Source organism: Scyliorhinus torazame, chromosome 16 (assembly GCF_047496885.1).
Source record: "Scyliorhinus torazame isolate Kashiwa2021f chromosome 16, sScyTor2.1, whole genome shotgun sequence".
In the NCBI taxonomy this organism is placed as follows: Eukaryota; Metazoa; Chordata; class Chondrichthyes; order Carcharhiniformes; family Scyliorhinidae; genus Scyliorhinus; species Scyliorhinus torazame.
Genome location: NC_092722.1, coordinates 147824157 through 147839564, shown reverse-complemented (window position 1 = coordinate 147839564; position 15408 = coordinate 147824157). Strand labels below are relative to the sequence as shown.

Below are 15408 nucleotides of genomic sequence, written 5' to 3'. Positions count from 1 at the left end.
AGTCAGAGCTTGATAGATTCTTGATGAACAAGGTGGTAAAAGGTACCTGGGTAGGCAGGATTGTGTGGTTGAGGTTACAGTCGGATCAGCCATTATCTTATTGAATGGCAGAGCAGGCTTGAGGAGCCGAGTGGCCCACTCCTGTTAATTTGCATGTTTGTACATATGTTCATAAATAAAACACATCTGAAAAATCAGCTGAATTTGATTTGGATGGCGTATACCCAGCAATGTTATCTTCCAGTAACAACAAAACTGGGGCAATTTATTCCCCGATTCTGAATCTGGACTTCTTGCTTGTACTGCATCAGTGGAATCATCAACAGTTACTGCCTGATTTGGACTTTTTATATATTTTAAACTGTTTCCGTTTGCCAGAACATTTGCTTTACAAACCTCCAATTGAATTTTAAGGAAATAACAGTGTCCTTTCCGTGTTCACTTGTTCTTTTCCCAGTTTCTGTTTGTTTAGGGTCTATCTTAAAAAAAAATACAAATTTAATTTAGAAACACCGATCTTCTCGTAATAGCTTAGAGTTAAATTTTCCTCCACTCATGTTCTATATTGGCCGGAGTTATAATTGGTATAAAATATAACAAATAAGAAGGGTGCTTATTGCTGATTATGCTCCAACAATGCTAAAATGCTTAAAGTAAGGGGCTAACATTTAAGTTAAGTATGTATTAAGTGAGTGATGTATTAATTAGATATGTGAAACTGGAATCTTTTGCACACTGGTGTTCTGTACAACTTAACCACATGTAAGAATCTTTTTTGTGTTTTAGGTGAGTAGGATGGGACAAGTTCGAACCAAAGGTGTGACCTCTCCAACTTCCAAAGAAGAGTTCACGCAGCAACCTGAGCAACTTAAAGCTTCACAAATGTGTCCTGATTTTTCAGAGGGGAAAATAACTGGTATGGTTCTTTCAACAACAAAAAAAATCAAATTATTAAATAGTTATTATTTGGGCTAAATCTTCCATTTCCCTTAGCATGTCACTCACTTCAATATTTTAAATGAATTGTGAGGGAGTGAAATCTGATTTTAGACTTCCAGCCATTTTTCGAAATAATTGTTTTAAGGGTGGAGACCTCTCTCCTGATAGAAGTTGTAACCAGCAACCAAAACCCAGGTTTTAATGGTGTGAGTTCTGTATTGAATTTTTTGGAATGCTTCTCCTTTTCATGCATTACAATAGTTAGACCGGACATTATGACCAAAAACATCAATTTCACATCCAAGAACAACATTCTGTTGGCCTGCCGATTTCACCTTCTGTCAGGCATGCCCTTAGACTGGGACCAGTCCCTCAGTTTTTTGGGATTCTGTACCATGCTAATTTCTCCACATCCTGCCAGATCTCTGATATCCTGCCAGACTAGGTTGATATTTTATGCAATGTTCTCTCCCTGGAGGTTGGCAGCCTGGGCACACGGGTGTAAAATCTGGTGGGATATAAGCACTTGCTGTTTCTATCACTTTCCCACCCACACTGGTATTTTACAAGCAGCAGAGTAGATGTCAGGTAGACTGCCTCCTCTTCCCACCACTGGCATGTCACTAGAGGTAGGTGGCAGTTATGTCAGATGGTGGGATTGCCAGCATGGAACTGGGGGTGGGGTTCTCTCCTGTTCAGACACCGAGCAAAGAAAAGGTCTGCCCCAGTTTGACCCTGTTCACCAGTATCTATTGCTGCTCCCAGCCTCCTTGCCAGCGCTTGCCCCATTTTCCTTTTCCAACCACCATTGCTCTGCTTTCAATCAGGGAGCCGGAAGACTAATTTAATTGTCCTGCTAGAGTGGATCATATCAGACTTCTAAAAACATTTTTTTTAAAAGCCAATTAAAGAAAATCCTGCCTTTGTTAATGTAAGAATTCGGAAACATATTTATAATGGCTTTTCTTGTGTAGCTTTAGTCTAATTGAAACCAGTAATATATAGTGCTAAAGTTGTTAAGTACCGATATGCGAATAAACGCAGCTAGATTTAGATGAGCACAGATATCGCAATTTGGATGGAGTTATGAAGCACTTTTGCATAAGTGTCGAAAGGGTTTCAGGCTCTTGTCCCATCCAGAGAGCTGAGCAGAAAATTCGGCCAGATGTTCCAAAGGAGATGCTGTTTTTTTTTCAGTTGGGATTTATATCAAGGTCCTGTCAACTGGACATGAGGTCCCATGGCACTGTTTTGCAGATCAGGAAAATTTCCTCCAGCCTGATTACTAAAGCGCAGATAGGTGTTTGGGCACTATCTTTGTACAAATTGGCTGCCATATTTCCTGCATTGCAATAGTAGTTACATTTAGAAGTAAGGCTCAAGATGTTATCATTTTTTTTTTCTTTTAGAATCTAAAGACGGACATGCTGCACTGAACAAATGGATTTCACCAACAAGGAGATCTTTAAAAGAAAGGAAGGAAATGAAAGATACTGGTGTAGAAGAATTCCCAACAACAGTAACTGCCATACCAAACAACACAGAGGAAACAGGAAAAATGATTTCAACAAGGCGACCATTAACAAGGAAGATTAATGATATTGATGTGAAAATGTCACTTACGCCAAACAAAACTACACCAGGCAAAAGGGAATCTCCCCGTGAACAAAGTGAGGAGCTAATTGTGTTGAAGCCACAGGCGAGGGGATCATTGAAAAAGAAGGGTAATTTTCAAAATGCTCCCAATGTTGAATTGAAAGAATTGCCTAGCTCAACAGTAAAGATCCCCACATCAAGCAAGAATGAATCTCCAGGTAGAGCAATTGAGGAAATTAACAAGCTGGTTTCTCCCAGAATTAAATCATTGAGAGGGAAAAAGAAAGTCCAAAATGTTCACAGCAACAAAATGAAAGAATTATTCGCACTTGGCAAGACTATACCAGGCAGGAAAGGGTCTCACAATGGGCAGATTGATGAAGTAAATGAAATTACTTCACTAAAAAGCTCATTAGAATGCAAGAAGGAAGCCCAAAATATTCCAGAAGTTGAAGTAATAAGTCCACCAACTTCAGCAAAGAACTGCACGCAAGATGAGAAACCAATTCCAGTGGCACAAATTGAAGATGTGGTGTGTACAACTTTGAGAAGAACACAAAGAAGAAAGAAAGAAACTGAAAATATCCAAGTTACTGAAGTGAAAAAATCATCTGCTGTAGCCAAGAGCTCAGATGGTAAAAAATCTCAGTATGGACAAACTGAGAAACCAGACAATTCACCTTTGAAAATGATAAAGCAGGAAAAGAATAATACTGAAAATGTTGAATCGGGGATACTGAAAAATGGATATGCATCACCAAACCCCACGATAAAAGACACAGAAGAGGTTAAAGATCATCCAGTTGAAGATGATAAAGCACTCATTAGAGTAGGAAGACCACAGAGGAGAAAGAATATAAATGTTGAAGAAACCAAGACAACAAATGGGTACACAAGGAAGGGAGGTGCTCGCTGTGCACATGTTGAGAACATAAAAGAATCAAATGACTCGCAAAATAGTTTAAAAGATCAGGAAGAAGTTGATACAACAGGAGTGAATTCTGATCCAAAGGAATCTGTGAGAAATGGAGTAAAGACTGAAAACATAAAAATACTTGAAAAGAAAGACCTGGCTCACTCAAAAGCTAGATCCACACGAGGAAAGAGAGGAGCTAAAGACTTGCTTTTGGAAGAAGTTGGAAAGGATTCTGTACCAGCAAAGAGATTGCGGAAAGAGGAAGAACTGGACGAAGCTCCAAATAAAGCTGTACACTGGGATCCTAACATTGCAACTCCCAAATTAGCAGAATGTACAATTGAGACATTAGAAGAGACTGTTAATAAAACAGAACCATCTGTACTTGAAAGGAGGTCACAAAGAGGAAAAGCTGCAAAAAGGGAAGTAAATACACCAGTTTCAGTGAAGTCAGGAGATCTATCAAGAAAAGCAGTATCCGAGCATTCAAACCGTAAGGTAAATACTGATGCATGTGCATTCCATGAACCGACTGAACAGAAAGTAAGGCCAAAAAGGAACAAAAAAGACATTTCATGTGAGATACAGGCAGTCACTAAAAAGGACAAAGATGCTGAAAATACCAATGAAGTACCAGCACCAATGAAGCTATCGCCTACACCGATAAAACAATCACTGAGAGGGAATGTCAGGCATAAAGTAACTCAAGAGCATGTAAAGGAAATGTCTTCTAGAAATTCAAAAAGAAACACGAGGCAAAAATTAATGGCAACTACTGGCGAAGAACCACATGTTCCAGTAAGGGGAGCTTCAGGGAAAGAAAAACATAAAGTAACCATGCCTTCATCAAAGATGATGGCGAAAGGGGAGCAAGCAAAGGAATTGCTGGTTGAATGTGAGGATTTACCAGAACAAACCGAACAGCAGCAGACTATAGTGACAGTCGATGCACAATTGGATACTGTAAGTAAACAGGTGCTACTGCAAGAAGATGAACCAATTGTTCAAAAAGACAAAAGTAAAGTTTTGCAACAGACTAAAGGAGCTCTTGCTTCCCTGTTAAATGTAGATATTATTGTTGGAGAACTGGCCCTGAAAGAGAAGAGAAGCCATTTGAATGTCTCTATTGGTGGCAGCGAAATGGTTGATGATTTAGATATCCAAAGCAACACTGAAGCTACTAAAGGATCTTCAACTAAAAGTAATATATCTAATGCAGCAGAGAGGGCCTCTGAAGTGAGGAGAGGTACTAAGAAAACGGATATGGTATCACTTAATAAATATGAAATCAAAGAGAACGCTCGATCAAAGAGAAGTGTTAGAAAAGGAAGATCTTCAAAGATGATTGCAACAGAAAGTGAAGTGGAAAATTTAGTCCTTGATACTGCAGAGAAAACATTGGACTTGCCCAAGAGGGCTTCAAAAGCATCTACTCGGTTTAAAGATACTCAGGAAACAAAATCTGATGATAAAAAGCTGCCTGAGCCAGCTATTAATAAACTCAGTAAAACAAAAATTGCAACCGAAGATGCTCCATCAGTTCCTCCAGAAGGCCTACAAATTGAGAAAGAAGTGGTTGATACTGCTAAGGCCCCCAGAAAAGGTGGCCGTAGAATGGTTAAAAGAAATACTTCAGCTGTAATCAATCAGGAGTTGAGCATGGATGTAACTGAAAAGGAACAGGTACTGAGTTCAGCCAACAAAGCTGAGAAAAACAAGAGAGCCAGAAGAGGACAAAACTGCTTTGACAAGGGAACTGCTATTACAGTTGCTCAAGTAGAGAACGGTGAACTGATGATTGCACCAGAAAGTGAAGTGGAAAATTTAGTTCTTGATACTGCAGAGAAAACATTGGACTTGCCCAAGAGGGCTTCAAAAGCATCTACTCGGTTTAAAGATACTCAGGAAACAAAATCTGATGATAAAAAGCTGCCTGAGCCAGCTATTAATAAACTCAGTAAAACGAAAATTGCAACCAAAGATGCTCCATCAGTTCCTCCAGAAGGCCTACAAATTGAGAAAGAAGTGATTGATACTGCTAAGGCCCCCAGAAAAGGTGGCCGTAGAATGGTTAAAAGAAATACTTCAGCTGTAATCGATCAGGAGTTGAGCATGGATGCAACTGAAAAGGAACAGGTACTGAGTTCAGCTAACAAAGCTGAGAAAAACAAGAGAGCCAGAAGAGGACAAAACTGCTTTGACAAGGGAACTGCTATTACAGTTGCCCAAGTAGAGAACGGTGAACTGATTGATAAAAGACGGAAGCGAGCTAATCCTGCAGCACAAAAAAATGGTGATGAGCAAATACAATCCAGAAAAGATGAAGCTAAAGTCAAAGATCAAAAGACTAACAACCTGTCAGTGGAACCCTCAAAACCAGCTAGGAGGGCTACAAGGGCTAACAAATCTCGTGAAATTGCAACAATAGAACAAATTTCAATCCAGCCATATGCTAGTGCATCCTTATGTCCATCAAAAAGAACCCTCCGAGGAAAGCGTGTTAGTGCAGAAACCTCTGATCCATCTCCTAAAAAAACAAAAATGGGTAAGAACGTACTTTCATTTGCCTGTAAAATGAGTGGGGAAAACCCAGTAACACGCGTTTTAATATTTTAAAGCGGCAAATAAGTTGCTTCAATTCATTAATAAAGTTATATGACAATAGCTATATAAGTAACCGTATGTGCTGCCCCCTCAATTACCACTATACTAAGAGGCAAAAACAGAAAAGTATTTGTCTCCAGTTTTAATTCCATTTTGGCCTACACTCTACAATACATAGTTCATAAAAGTGCCATTTGTTTTTATTATGCCACTTTATGCACCAGACTGATGCATCTTATGGTTTTATTAGAAATTCTCTGGCTTACTTGTCCAAGTTATAAGAATTTTTGGTGGAGGAGCAAATGATAATAGCCCATTGACCATGGTTGAATTTTTACATCAAATTATATACATCTCCGATACCCATATTCCTGTTTCAATATACTGAATGACTAATTTGTTTTTGTTTTTTGCAGTATACATTTGCACATTTTACTGTAGCCATATGCTGCTGCTTTTCTGTTTGTTTGGGTACAGCCACACATGCAAGGATTCTTAAAAATTCATTGACTAAATTTCTTATTTTGGTCCAAATTGGCCAACTTCTTACACTGAGGCAGTAATCTTAGTTCTAGACTTTTCATTCAGAGAAACAAGCTCTTAGCATGTACTCTGTTGAGCCCTCTATTAAGGGAAATATTGTTACAATAACATCAACTTATTTTTCTAACTTTCAGAGAAGTAGACCCATTCTACCCTATCTGCCTTATGCCAGGCATCAGTCTTTTACTCCCAGGGAAGCAGCTCCTTTCTTGTTAATCTAATTTACCAATCTAACACCACTGACCTATACCTGAGTAATTGGCTTTGTTTAAATGTAAGCCCTTAGCTTTAGACTTGATCATATCGCCATGAAACATGATGTGAAATTCATATTATCTCACTTTTATCAGTGGATGTTTTTCTATAAGTGTACTAATCAACCATGTCTCATTATATAATGCTAGGTATTGTAACATCGGTGATGTTTTAAAGTGTTGCTTTTAAGTAAAATTCTTCTGTATGTTTATGACTTGACAGAAAAGGTGACTGGAAAGGTAACAGGCCAAGGCAGAAGAACAACTAAAGCAGCTGTGAGCACAAAAAAGCCACTTCCTGTCACACCACAACCAGCCAAGCCAACTGGACGTTCGACCAGATCACGAAAATAGAAAACCGCATATCAAGTCGTACTCTTATAATCCACCTGCATGTAGATCGTAGAAATTGCATTTTATTTGCCTTTTTGATTTTCCTACCTTTTTTGTTTGCTTTTGGCACAGGTGAGCTTCTGTGTCGCATAATTTCAGTAGGTTGCTTGGCAGTCGATGGAAAAAGAATATATTAATGTTGTATTGGAATTTTGGTAGAAGGACCAATGTTTTTGTGATTTTTTTTTTTAAGTTTAAGATTTTTGGTTTATACCTTATGGCGATAATAATAAAGCAATTATCAATTCATGCGCATAGTGTTAATTGTGAAGATGTAAACTCAGCTGTTTTTTCCTTGCTTTTAAGTATCTGCATCAAGTATTGGAATTGTACATGGATATAAAAAAATGCATTTTTATACACTCTAAATTCCTGTTGCAAGAGATTTAATTTTAGCAATACATTTTGTATACTGTGTTCTTCGTCTTGCATCTAAGTTCTCCTTTTAAAAGGGAAAGGCTTAAGACGTTTAAACTGCTCTGTCTTTGCCTTGCTCAGCTGACTAGCATTAAAATGGCATGAATAACCTAACATTTAAAGGAACCATGTAGTACATACAACGCTGCTGGATTATTTCTTCTGGCTGCTGGTAAACTTTTAAGTGCTTCTGGAGGTTTTCTACACAGTTGATGTTTTATTGCATTACAGGGTGTGGTTTGACTGAACTTACAGATCTATTTGTGCCATTTAAAATATTCTGATGTAAAGTTATTTCCAAGTAGGGGAGAACTGGCAGACCTTACTCTGGGAAATTAACATGATTGGGAAGATGGGCTGCAAAAAGCAGACTCCAGTTGGAGGCCAAAAATAAGTGACTTAAGAGCAATTCTGTTAGCTCAGCTTTAACAAGGACCAGTGCATGCAGGTGAATTTTTTAAGTAGTCACTGAAATAGTTTTAACTGTTGTCGCCTCAGCACGGCAAGGACCCTCTTTTCTATAGTATCAAGGTGACTAGCTTTGAATTTTCAAAAATTCCATTCTCTTTCAGGCTGCTACTAAATATAAAATCTCATTTTGTAAAACGAGTTGACTGAGATCTCTTAAGAGAGAAGTATATCTTGTTCCCATTTGTCAGAGGAGATCAACTGTACTCATTGCAAACTTTCCTAGTTATGGTGACGTTGACTGCAAGCTCCTTGTCTGACTATTGTCATTTTAATAACAAGGGAATTGGTTCCACTTCCCCAATGCACAGCATTGCTGTGACCATGGGCAGGTGAATGCCTGCTACCCTCCGTCTAATTGGGCATCTTCGCTGCATGTGTAGAATGAAAAGACATGTCACAAGGAACATGGAACAGGCCATTAGTCTCTGTAAACAGTCCCCATGTCACTCTGAAGGAAACTTGTAGCATTCAGCTATGTGGGCAGTGAGATTAGTGGTAGTATATGCAACAATCTGTCCAGTATAAGGACACCACGAGTCCGGTGGTAAACTCGATGGAGGTTACAATTATGGTACGGTCCCTTTCTGATGAGGTGCCACATGAGGTTAGGTTTTCCATGAGCAATAATCTCTCCTGTTACCATGTTCACCAATACTGGCAGACTTTTCACTTGCTGACCATCACATCGTCTACTTTCTAGCAATACCTGCTGGTACAGTTGACTATCTTCATCAGTACATCCAGAAAGCAAATATTTTGAATGGACCCTAACGTGACCCAACACTAACCTCACATCCTTTTGCATGGTGTATTTGGATGTTATAACATTCTAATATATTACATGTGTAATAAGTGAACAGGTAAAAAGTATGGTGTGTGAGAGTCAGAAAATGGAGAAAAAAAACCTAGTTGTAGACTAGATTAGGTTTAGGCAATTGTCATGCAAGTAGGCCTAGGCCGACTATATATGGTAGCTATAACACATCCGAAAATATCTGAATACTGAAACTCAATCGGCCACAAGATTTTTGATTAAGGATGCTCGACCTGTACCATAGTTTAGTTCACTCCATTTAACATCAAATGCAAAGTCAAATCCACTATACTATGCAAGAAAATCACTTTGTTTGTTTTTGGTGTGTCTTTGCGTATCTCATGCTCCTTTGAGGTGCTTTGCCAGTGGCTGGGGACCATATGATGTAGGAACAGAAGTAGGTAATTTGGCATATCGCGTCTGCCATTCATGAGACTGTTCCGATATAATCCTCAGCTCCACTTTCCTGCCATATCCACATAACCCTTGATTCCCTTAATGATTAAAAATCTGTCTTGCTTTGACAATACTTAATGACCCGGCCTCTACAGCTCTCTGTGGTAAAGAATTCCACAGATTCACTACCCTCAGAAGAAATTCCTCCTCATCTCTCTTAAATTGCTGACTTGTTATTCTTGAGATTATTCCCTCTGGTCCTAGACTTTTCCACAAGAGGAAATGACCTCTCAGCATCTACCCTGTGAATTCTATATGTCTCAATAGGTTGCCTATCATTCTAAACTCCAATGATTACAGGCTCAACCTGTTGACTCCCAAATTTCTTTCTCTGTCAGTCTGGCCTCAATAAAAGTTGAGATGGATTCGCACGTAAAAAGAAGTTATTTATTTAGCTTGCAAGCTTGATTCATTTCATAGAAATATAAGAGACATCCAGTTTCCTATATCCCAGAAAGCGAATGAACAAAGAAACAAAGGGATCTCTGCAAATCAATTCAAATGGTATCAAGTTTCACATACTCGACGGACATAGGTCAGCCTATGTCCCTCCTGACCTGTTCGATCTATTCTGATTGGCTCACTTCCAATCCCTTTCTCTGGCCCCTATCAATGCAGCATCACTCTCATAGACACACCTCTTCCTGCTTTTTCCATGCGGTCTCAAACCCCTTTGTCCCTAACTGCCAGAATCAAAGTGGCTTATTTCTACATTACATTAACTAGTATCTCTAAAGTAACTTTTATATCACATTCGTCATTCCCTCCTTTTATCATTCCATGATAACCGAACTATCCAATCCATAGCTACGGTTCCTCATCTAATAAGATCCGTCGCTGCATTTCCAATTCCTGTCTTAGCCCCCCTTCATCTGCCTCACCCTCATGGATTTTAACAGTTAAATTTTTTTTTCCGGTGATTGGGGCGGTGATCTGATCTAGTGCACCCCGCATTCTACCCATCACACATTTAAGGATGGCCAGGCCCACAAATATGCAGCCGATAGCTACCACTAGATACATGGCCATATTTATCAACCAGTCCTTCCATCCTCCAAATTCCCCAGTTACCCCAAGAGCCAGGATCCTGCATCCCGTCCAAGTGATCCCGTATGCGATCCATAAATTTAGTGACGTTAGCGGTCAAGTCCTGAACCCCCATGATACACTTGCCCTGTACTATGGCGCATACCCCACCCTCACGGGCCAGAAGATAGTCAAGAGCATACCGGTTCTGCATTGCAAACAACCGTAGCTGAGACAACTCCTTAGTTATTGCCCCGAGGGCTCCCAAGGTTTCATTTCCCAAGATGGTAAGGCCGCAAATAAAATAATTCCGATCACTAACAGCTAGGGAACCCCCCACACCTCCCAGTTTATCCAACTTTTAAATGCCATTCGGGCCGCCCAGCAATGCGGAAAGCCCTCGTCCCAACAGTGATATGAGAGACATTCGCCCAGCCACAGAGGAGCTGGAGGCCGGCGTTCAATGGAACGCAAGTGGTGTAACAAACGCATTGGCCAGACGCCTGGGTGATATGGCACCTCCTGTCCGTACAGGTGGGAAACAGACATGTTATATTTGTGTCCACCTCTACCAGCAAACAGCCATATCCTTCACTGCTGAAGCAATTCTCGTACGACCGGGAATCCCTATTGGGAGTGAAGTGGCTAGGTATGTACGCCCTCCACCGTCGCAGCCTATCGTACTGTGAATGGGAATTATCCCGAGGAAGGGGAAGGCAAATAGCCGGTGGTGCTGAATCCGGATCGTAAGGAAGAGTGACTTGCTCGGGCAATGGCTCGGAATGCTGACAATGAATCACCGTTTGGGGAGTGCCCCAAAGCGGTGAAACAGAAAATAACCTAAGACACCGCTGCGGGGTTCGGGTAGCAGACAACCCGTCCCTGGCCATACAAGCGGTGGTAAATCTGATAGAAGAGATTCGTACTACCCGGGTTTTCCTCAGTTTGGCCTTTAATTAACTTAAGTGTATCTCCCGGTAACCTACGTTCTAGCTGTTCTTCCCTTCTCGCACACCCCGTCCTCTCTCTAGTCCCTTTCTCTTTCTCATGGTCTCTTCCTACACTCTTCTGACAGCCTGATTTTACCTTTATTGTACCACTTTTAACACATCCAAAATCAAATTTACATGTATTCCAAAAACAAGGCAATGTCCATATAATGTTCCCTTCCCATCGCCGGGACCGGTGCAGCTGCTTCATGACTCCTGCATTCTCCTTAACTTTGATGACCTTCCATGAGTCGATACCATGTCCGTATATGGGGGCAGCGAAGAACATCACCTTTGCATAGGTGATGTATCCTTGTAGATTGGTTGGGGCTACACAGATACATAATATTCCCCTTTTCCATGTCCATCGCCAATAACACGCCAAGCGAAGTGAGGCCAAATATCAGACAGACGATGCGTAGCCACTCCATCATGCTCCACACCTGTAAAATAGCACTGGAGAAGGGAGGCAGGTTAGTATCCGACCTTTTACAGTAGTGGAGATGGACTCAATTTACAGTGATGTAGGTGGACCCAAGCACTTCGCCCCTCCACTTTAACTGCTGTGGGGGTGGTAAGGAGAACTTGGAAGGGCCCGTCCCATCGCGGCCCCGACCCCATCCTAGTCCAATTTTTGACCATGACATAACTACCGGGCTGGACTGAAAGTGAGCTAGGTACTGGGGGCAATGGCTCGTTAGCCGCGCGGACTTGGCCATGGAGTTCCTTGAGCACTTGCGTAAGGGCTAGAACATAGGTGGTCATTTCTTCAGTCATCTGATGAAACTGAGCCCGTCTGGGAACCTGCAGGCTCCAAGGAGTTCTAGGAGGCCTGCCATAAAGAATCTCGGCGGGAGAGAGCCGGGCCGGTCCCTCAGGTGTAACCCGCAGCTGGAAGAGGGCAACGGGGAGCAACTTAAGCCATGTCAGTCCCGTGTCTGCTCTTAATTTAGCCAATTTAGTTTTGAGGGTCTGATTGTGTCTCTCAACCAACCCGGCCGCCTGCGGTCTGTAAGCACAGTGTAACTGCTGGCGTATGCCCAACTGGGAGCAAAACTCCTTGTTAATTTGTCCAATAAAATGAGGCCCATTATCAGAACAACTGAGCTGGTATACCGTACCGGGGAATGATTTCCCTCATCAAGACTTTAACCACAGTAGCAGCTTTATTATCGATAGTCGGATACGCCTCGACCCATCTGCTGAACACATCCACAATGACCAAAACATATTTGTAACATTGACACCTTTCCAACTCAATGTAATCCATTTGGAGCGTCTCAAAGGGACCACTGGGCAACGGGGTTTGCCCCTTCCCACAAGGGATACCTTTTCCGGTGTTATATTGCTGACAAATCAAACACCGATTACTGATACTTTGGGCCAACCCCTGCATTTTAGGGTGCCACCAAGTGTCCAGCAACAAATCACTAGTCCCTCGAGCCCCACAATGAGTTACAAAGTGTACACATTCAATGACCCATAAAGCCAGCACATCAGACATACAAGTCTGATGTGCAGGCGTGGTCCATAAAGAGGAAACAGAATCATATATACAACCTAGCCGTTTCCACATTTGTTTATCACTCTCAGGAGCGTCCTCCTGTAATCTTATGACGTCTTGGATGGTTGGCATTGACTTGTCAGAAGCAGACATATTCATAGTAGATCGTTTAGTCTGACTTAACATTTTAGGCACCATCACTTGCTGAATTCGCGCTGCACAATCTGCCCGTTCATTACCAACGTCAACTGGGGTTGTACCATTCGTGTGGGCAGCGCATTTAATAACGGAAATCTGCGCTGGCAGAAGGAGGGCCTGCAGTAGGTCATTAACGAAACCCCGGTGGGATATTTGACCACACATAATCATGTCAGTTTGTTCTGACGAAATGTCACTCAAATCGCCCCTTATTGTGGTAGTTTCCTGAAACAAGGCTAAACAGTCGTGGCCAGGTGCGTCTTCATGGACAGGGGGACCACTAAGAAAACAGGCTGGATTGATAGTGGTACAGTATTTAAATGTCAGACGTGGATTGTTCAAAAGGTATATCTCATACCTATTCTGACGAGCTGCGGTAAGATGCTGACCATTCGCCCCATGTCCCTGGCATGGTACTGGTCGTGGACCTGACGTGTAATATGAGGGCTTACCGAAGCTGACTGTGGCCATAACTGTGGTGATATTGTAACAAAATCGGCTGTACCTTCTTTTCCCGTGACTGGCTGTAACCTTGACTGGCCATTCGGTCTCAAGTAATGGCCGGTATTTGTCCTCCAACTTCCTGTTTCGTCCAGTTCTGTCATAGGCCAGGGTAACGTGATGCAGTGACTGTTCAACGTCTAACGTCCACCACTGGGGGGTGATAGAAATATAGCACTGTTGTCTCATCCTCCTCTTCGCTGATCCACCCACCCAAAGTCACTATATTGGAGCTCCTGCTGGTAAACTACCATTTCTGCCGCTTGTTGGGGTCGCAGATCATCCTTTTTCATTACATACTCAGTCTTAACCTTTGTAACTGAGCCTCCTTCTTGGCCTACACCCTCCTTCCAGTAAAATCTGACTGCCCTTGCCATCTGGGAAGGGTCGTTCTCTGTCCAATTCATGTTATTACATTTCACAGCAGTAACCACAGAAGGTGGTAGGCAATGCATTAACATAGCACAGTATTGAGGGGAATTCTGACCATTTTGATACAGCAAATCGCCTGACTGCCCCCGGTAGATTTCATTAAAACGCTCCAGAAATTCCCCTGGCTCTTCAGTTTTCCTAGGTTTTAGGTCTAAGATAACAGAAAGATTTATGGGCCTTTGAAATGTGCTATTCAACGCATTCAAGATCTGTGTCCTTCTTTTCTCTATTTGCTCTTTTTTTTTAAACTTAAAAATGTTTGAAAATTCAAATTGAATTACTGCAACTTGCAAGCTTAGCTCTGATCTCAACTCAGAACTAAATTTACAATTTGCTTAACACAAACTTGTGTAACATTTACAACTTAATTATTTCTTTATCTTAACAATTTTTCTTTTAACAAGTTTTTTTCTTTTACATACACATAAGTATTAGCAAAATCAACTATCATCTCCAGATTGACACTTTTTAAAATGGTGTCCATGATCTTCTTTAAGTTTCTATTAATCTCCAGATAAAATGAGATAAACCTTATTTCAAGTAAGTAAAACTTAAGATTCTGGCAATTTCAATCAATTGCTTTCGAAAATAATAACTTTTATCAAAGAGGTGGAGAAACCCACTGGTTTCCTTTAATTAATTCAAAACGTAACTTTGCTGGTGTTCACTGACTCAAAGGAAAGGTATCCGATTACACTACGGCTGCTGCTGTTATCTCAAAGCCTGAGTGAGAAGCCCTGTCTGTTTTCAACTTCGCCTGCTGCTGTTAACCCTTTGAGAGACTTCTGCTTCAACCAATATGCAGCATTCCTCACAATCTCAACTAGACCTCGGAACTTTACAGTCCAAGGAGACAATTTTAGCTTAATCAACTATATATTTAAAACACTCACACATAGAGTTGAACCATCTTCAGATTTAAAAACAGTTATACTGGACTGAACCTTCATCTATTGAAGTATCATCAGCCCCTGAACCCATATAATAGACTGAACCTTCATTAATGAAGTCACATCAGCCTCTGAACCCATATAATAGACTGAACCTTCATTACTAAAGTCACATCAGCCTCTGAACCCATATAATAGACTGAACCTTCATTACTAAAGTCCCATCAGCCCAAAACCCTAACCCAAGCCGAAACAACAATATGAAATCCCATCAATTAAAGTGCTAATCCCCAGACTGACCTGTGATTTCGTCGAGGCGGTCTTTCTGTGCCAACCGCGAGTGGCCAGACTAATCAGACGATAAGAAGAGGGGAACAATCAATGCGCGGTCATTTTCCAGTTCTACATTGAGGGCCCTTTGTTCCCCATCCTCCTGTTCATAATCAGTCTAATTCTGATTTCGCA

The 15408-nt window shown here is 41.2% G+C and overlaps 1 protein-coding gene and 1 long non-coding RNA gene across 5 annotated transcripts in view; one reads left to right on the top strand and one right to left on the bottom strand.

Annotated features, from left to right (window-relative positions):
* The window catches only part of mki67 (marker of proliferation Ki-67), a 56800-nt gene extending 49186 nt beyond the window's left edge, over positions 1-7614 (top strand). For all 4 annotated transcript variants that reach the window (XM_072479187.1, XM_072479188.1, XM_072479186.1 and 1 more), the window contains exons 14-16: positions 787-916; positions 2349-5996; positions 7076-7614. In XM_072479187.1, coding sequence (XP_072335288.1) covers positions 787-916; positions 2349-5996; positions 7076-7206 — 3909 coding nt within the window. In that variant the 3' untranslated portion in view covers positions 7207-7614. The remainder of the gene's footprint in view (positions 1-786; positions 917-2348; positions 5997-7075) is intronic.
* LOC140393126 (uncharacterized) overlaps positions 1-15408 on the bottom strand; it is a 79821-nt gene that overhangs the window by 7564 nt on the left and 56849 nt on the right. Inside the window, exon 3 of the long non-coding RNA XR_011935506.1 lies at positions 397-479. This is a non-coding gene — a long non-coding RNA (uncharacterized lncRNA). The remainder of the gene's footprint in view (positions 1-396; positions 480-15408) is intronic.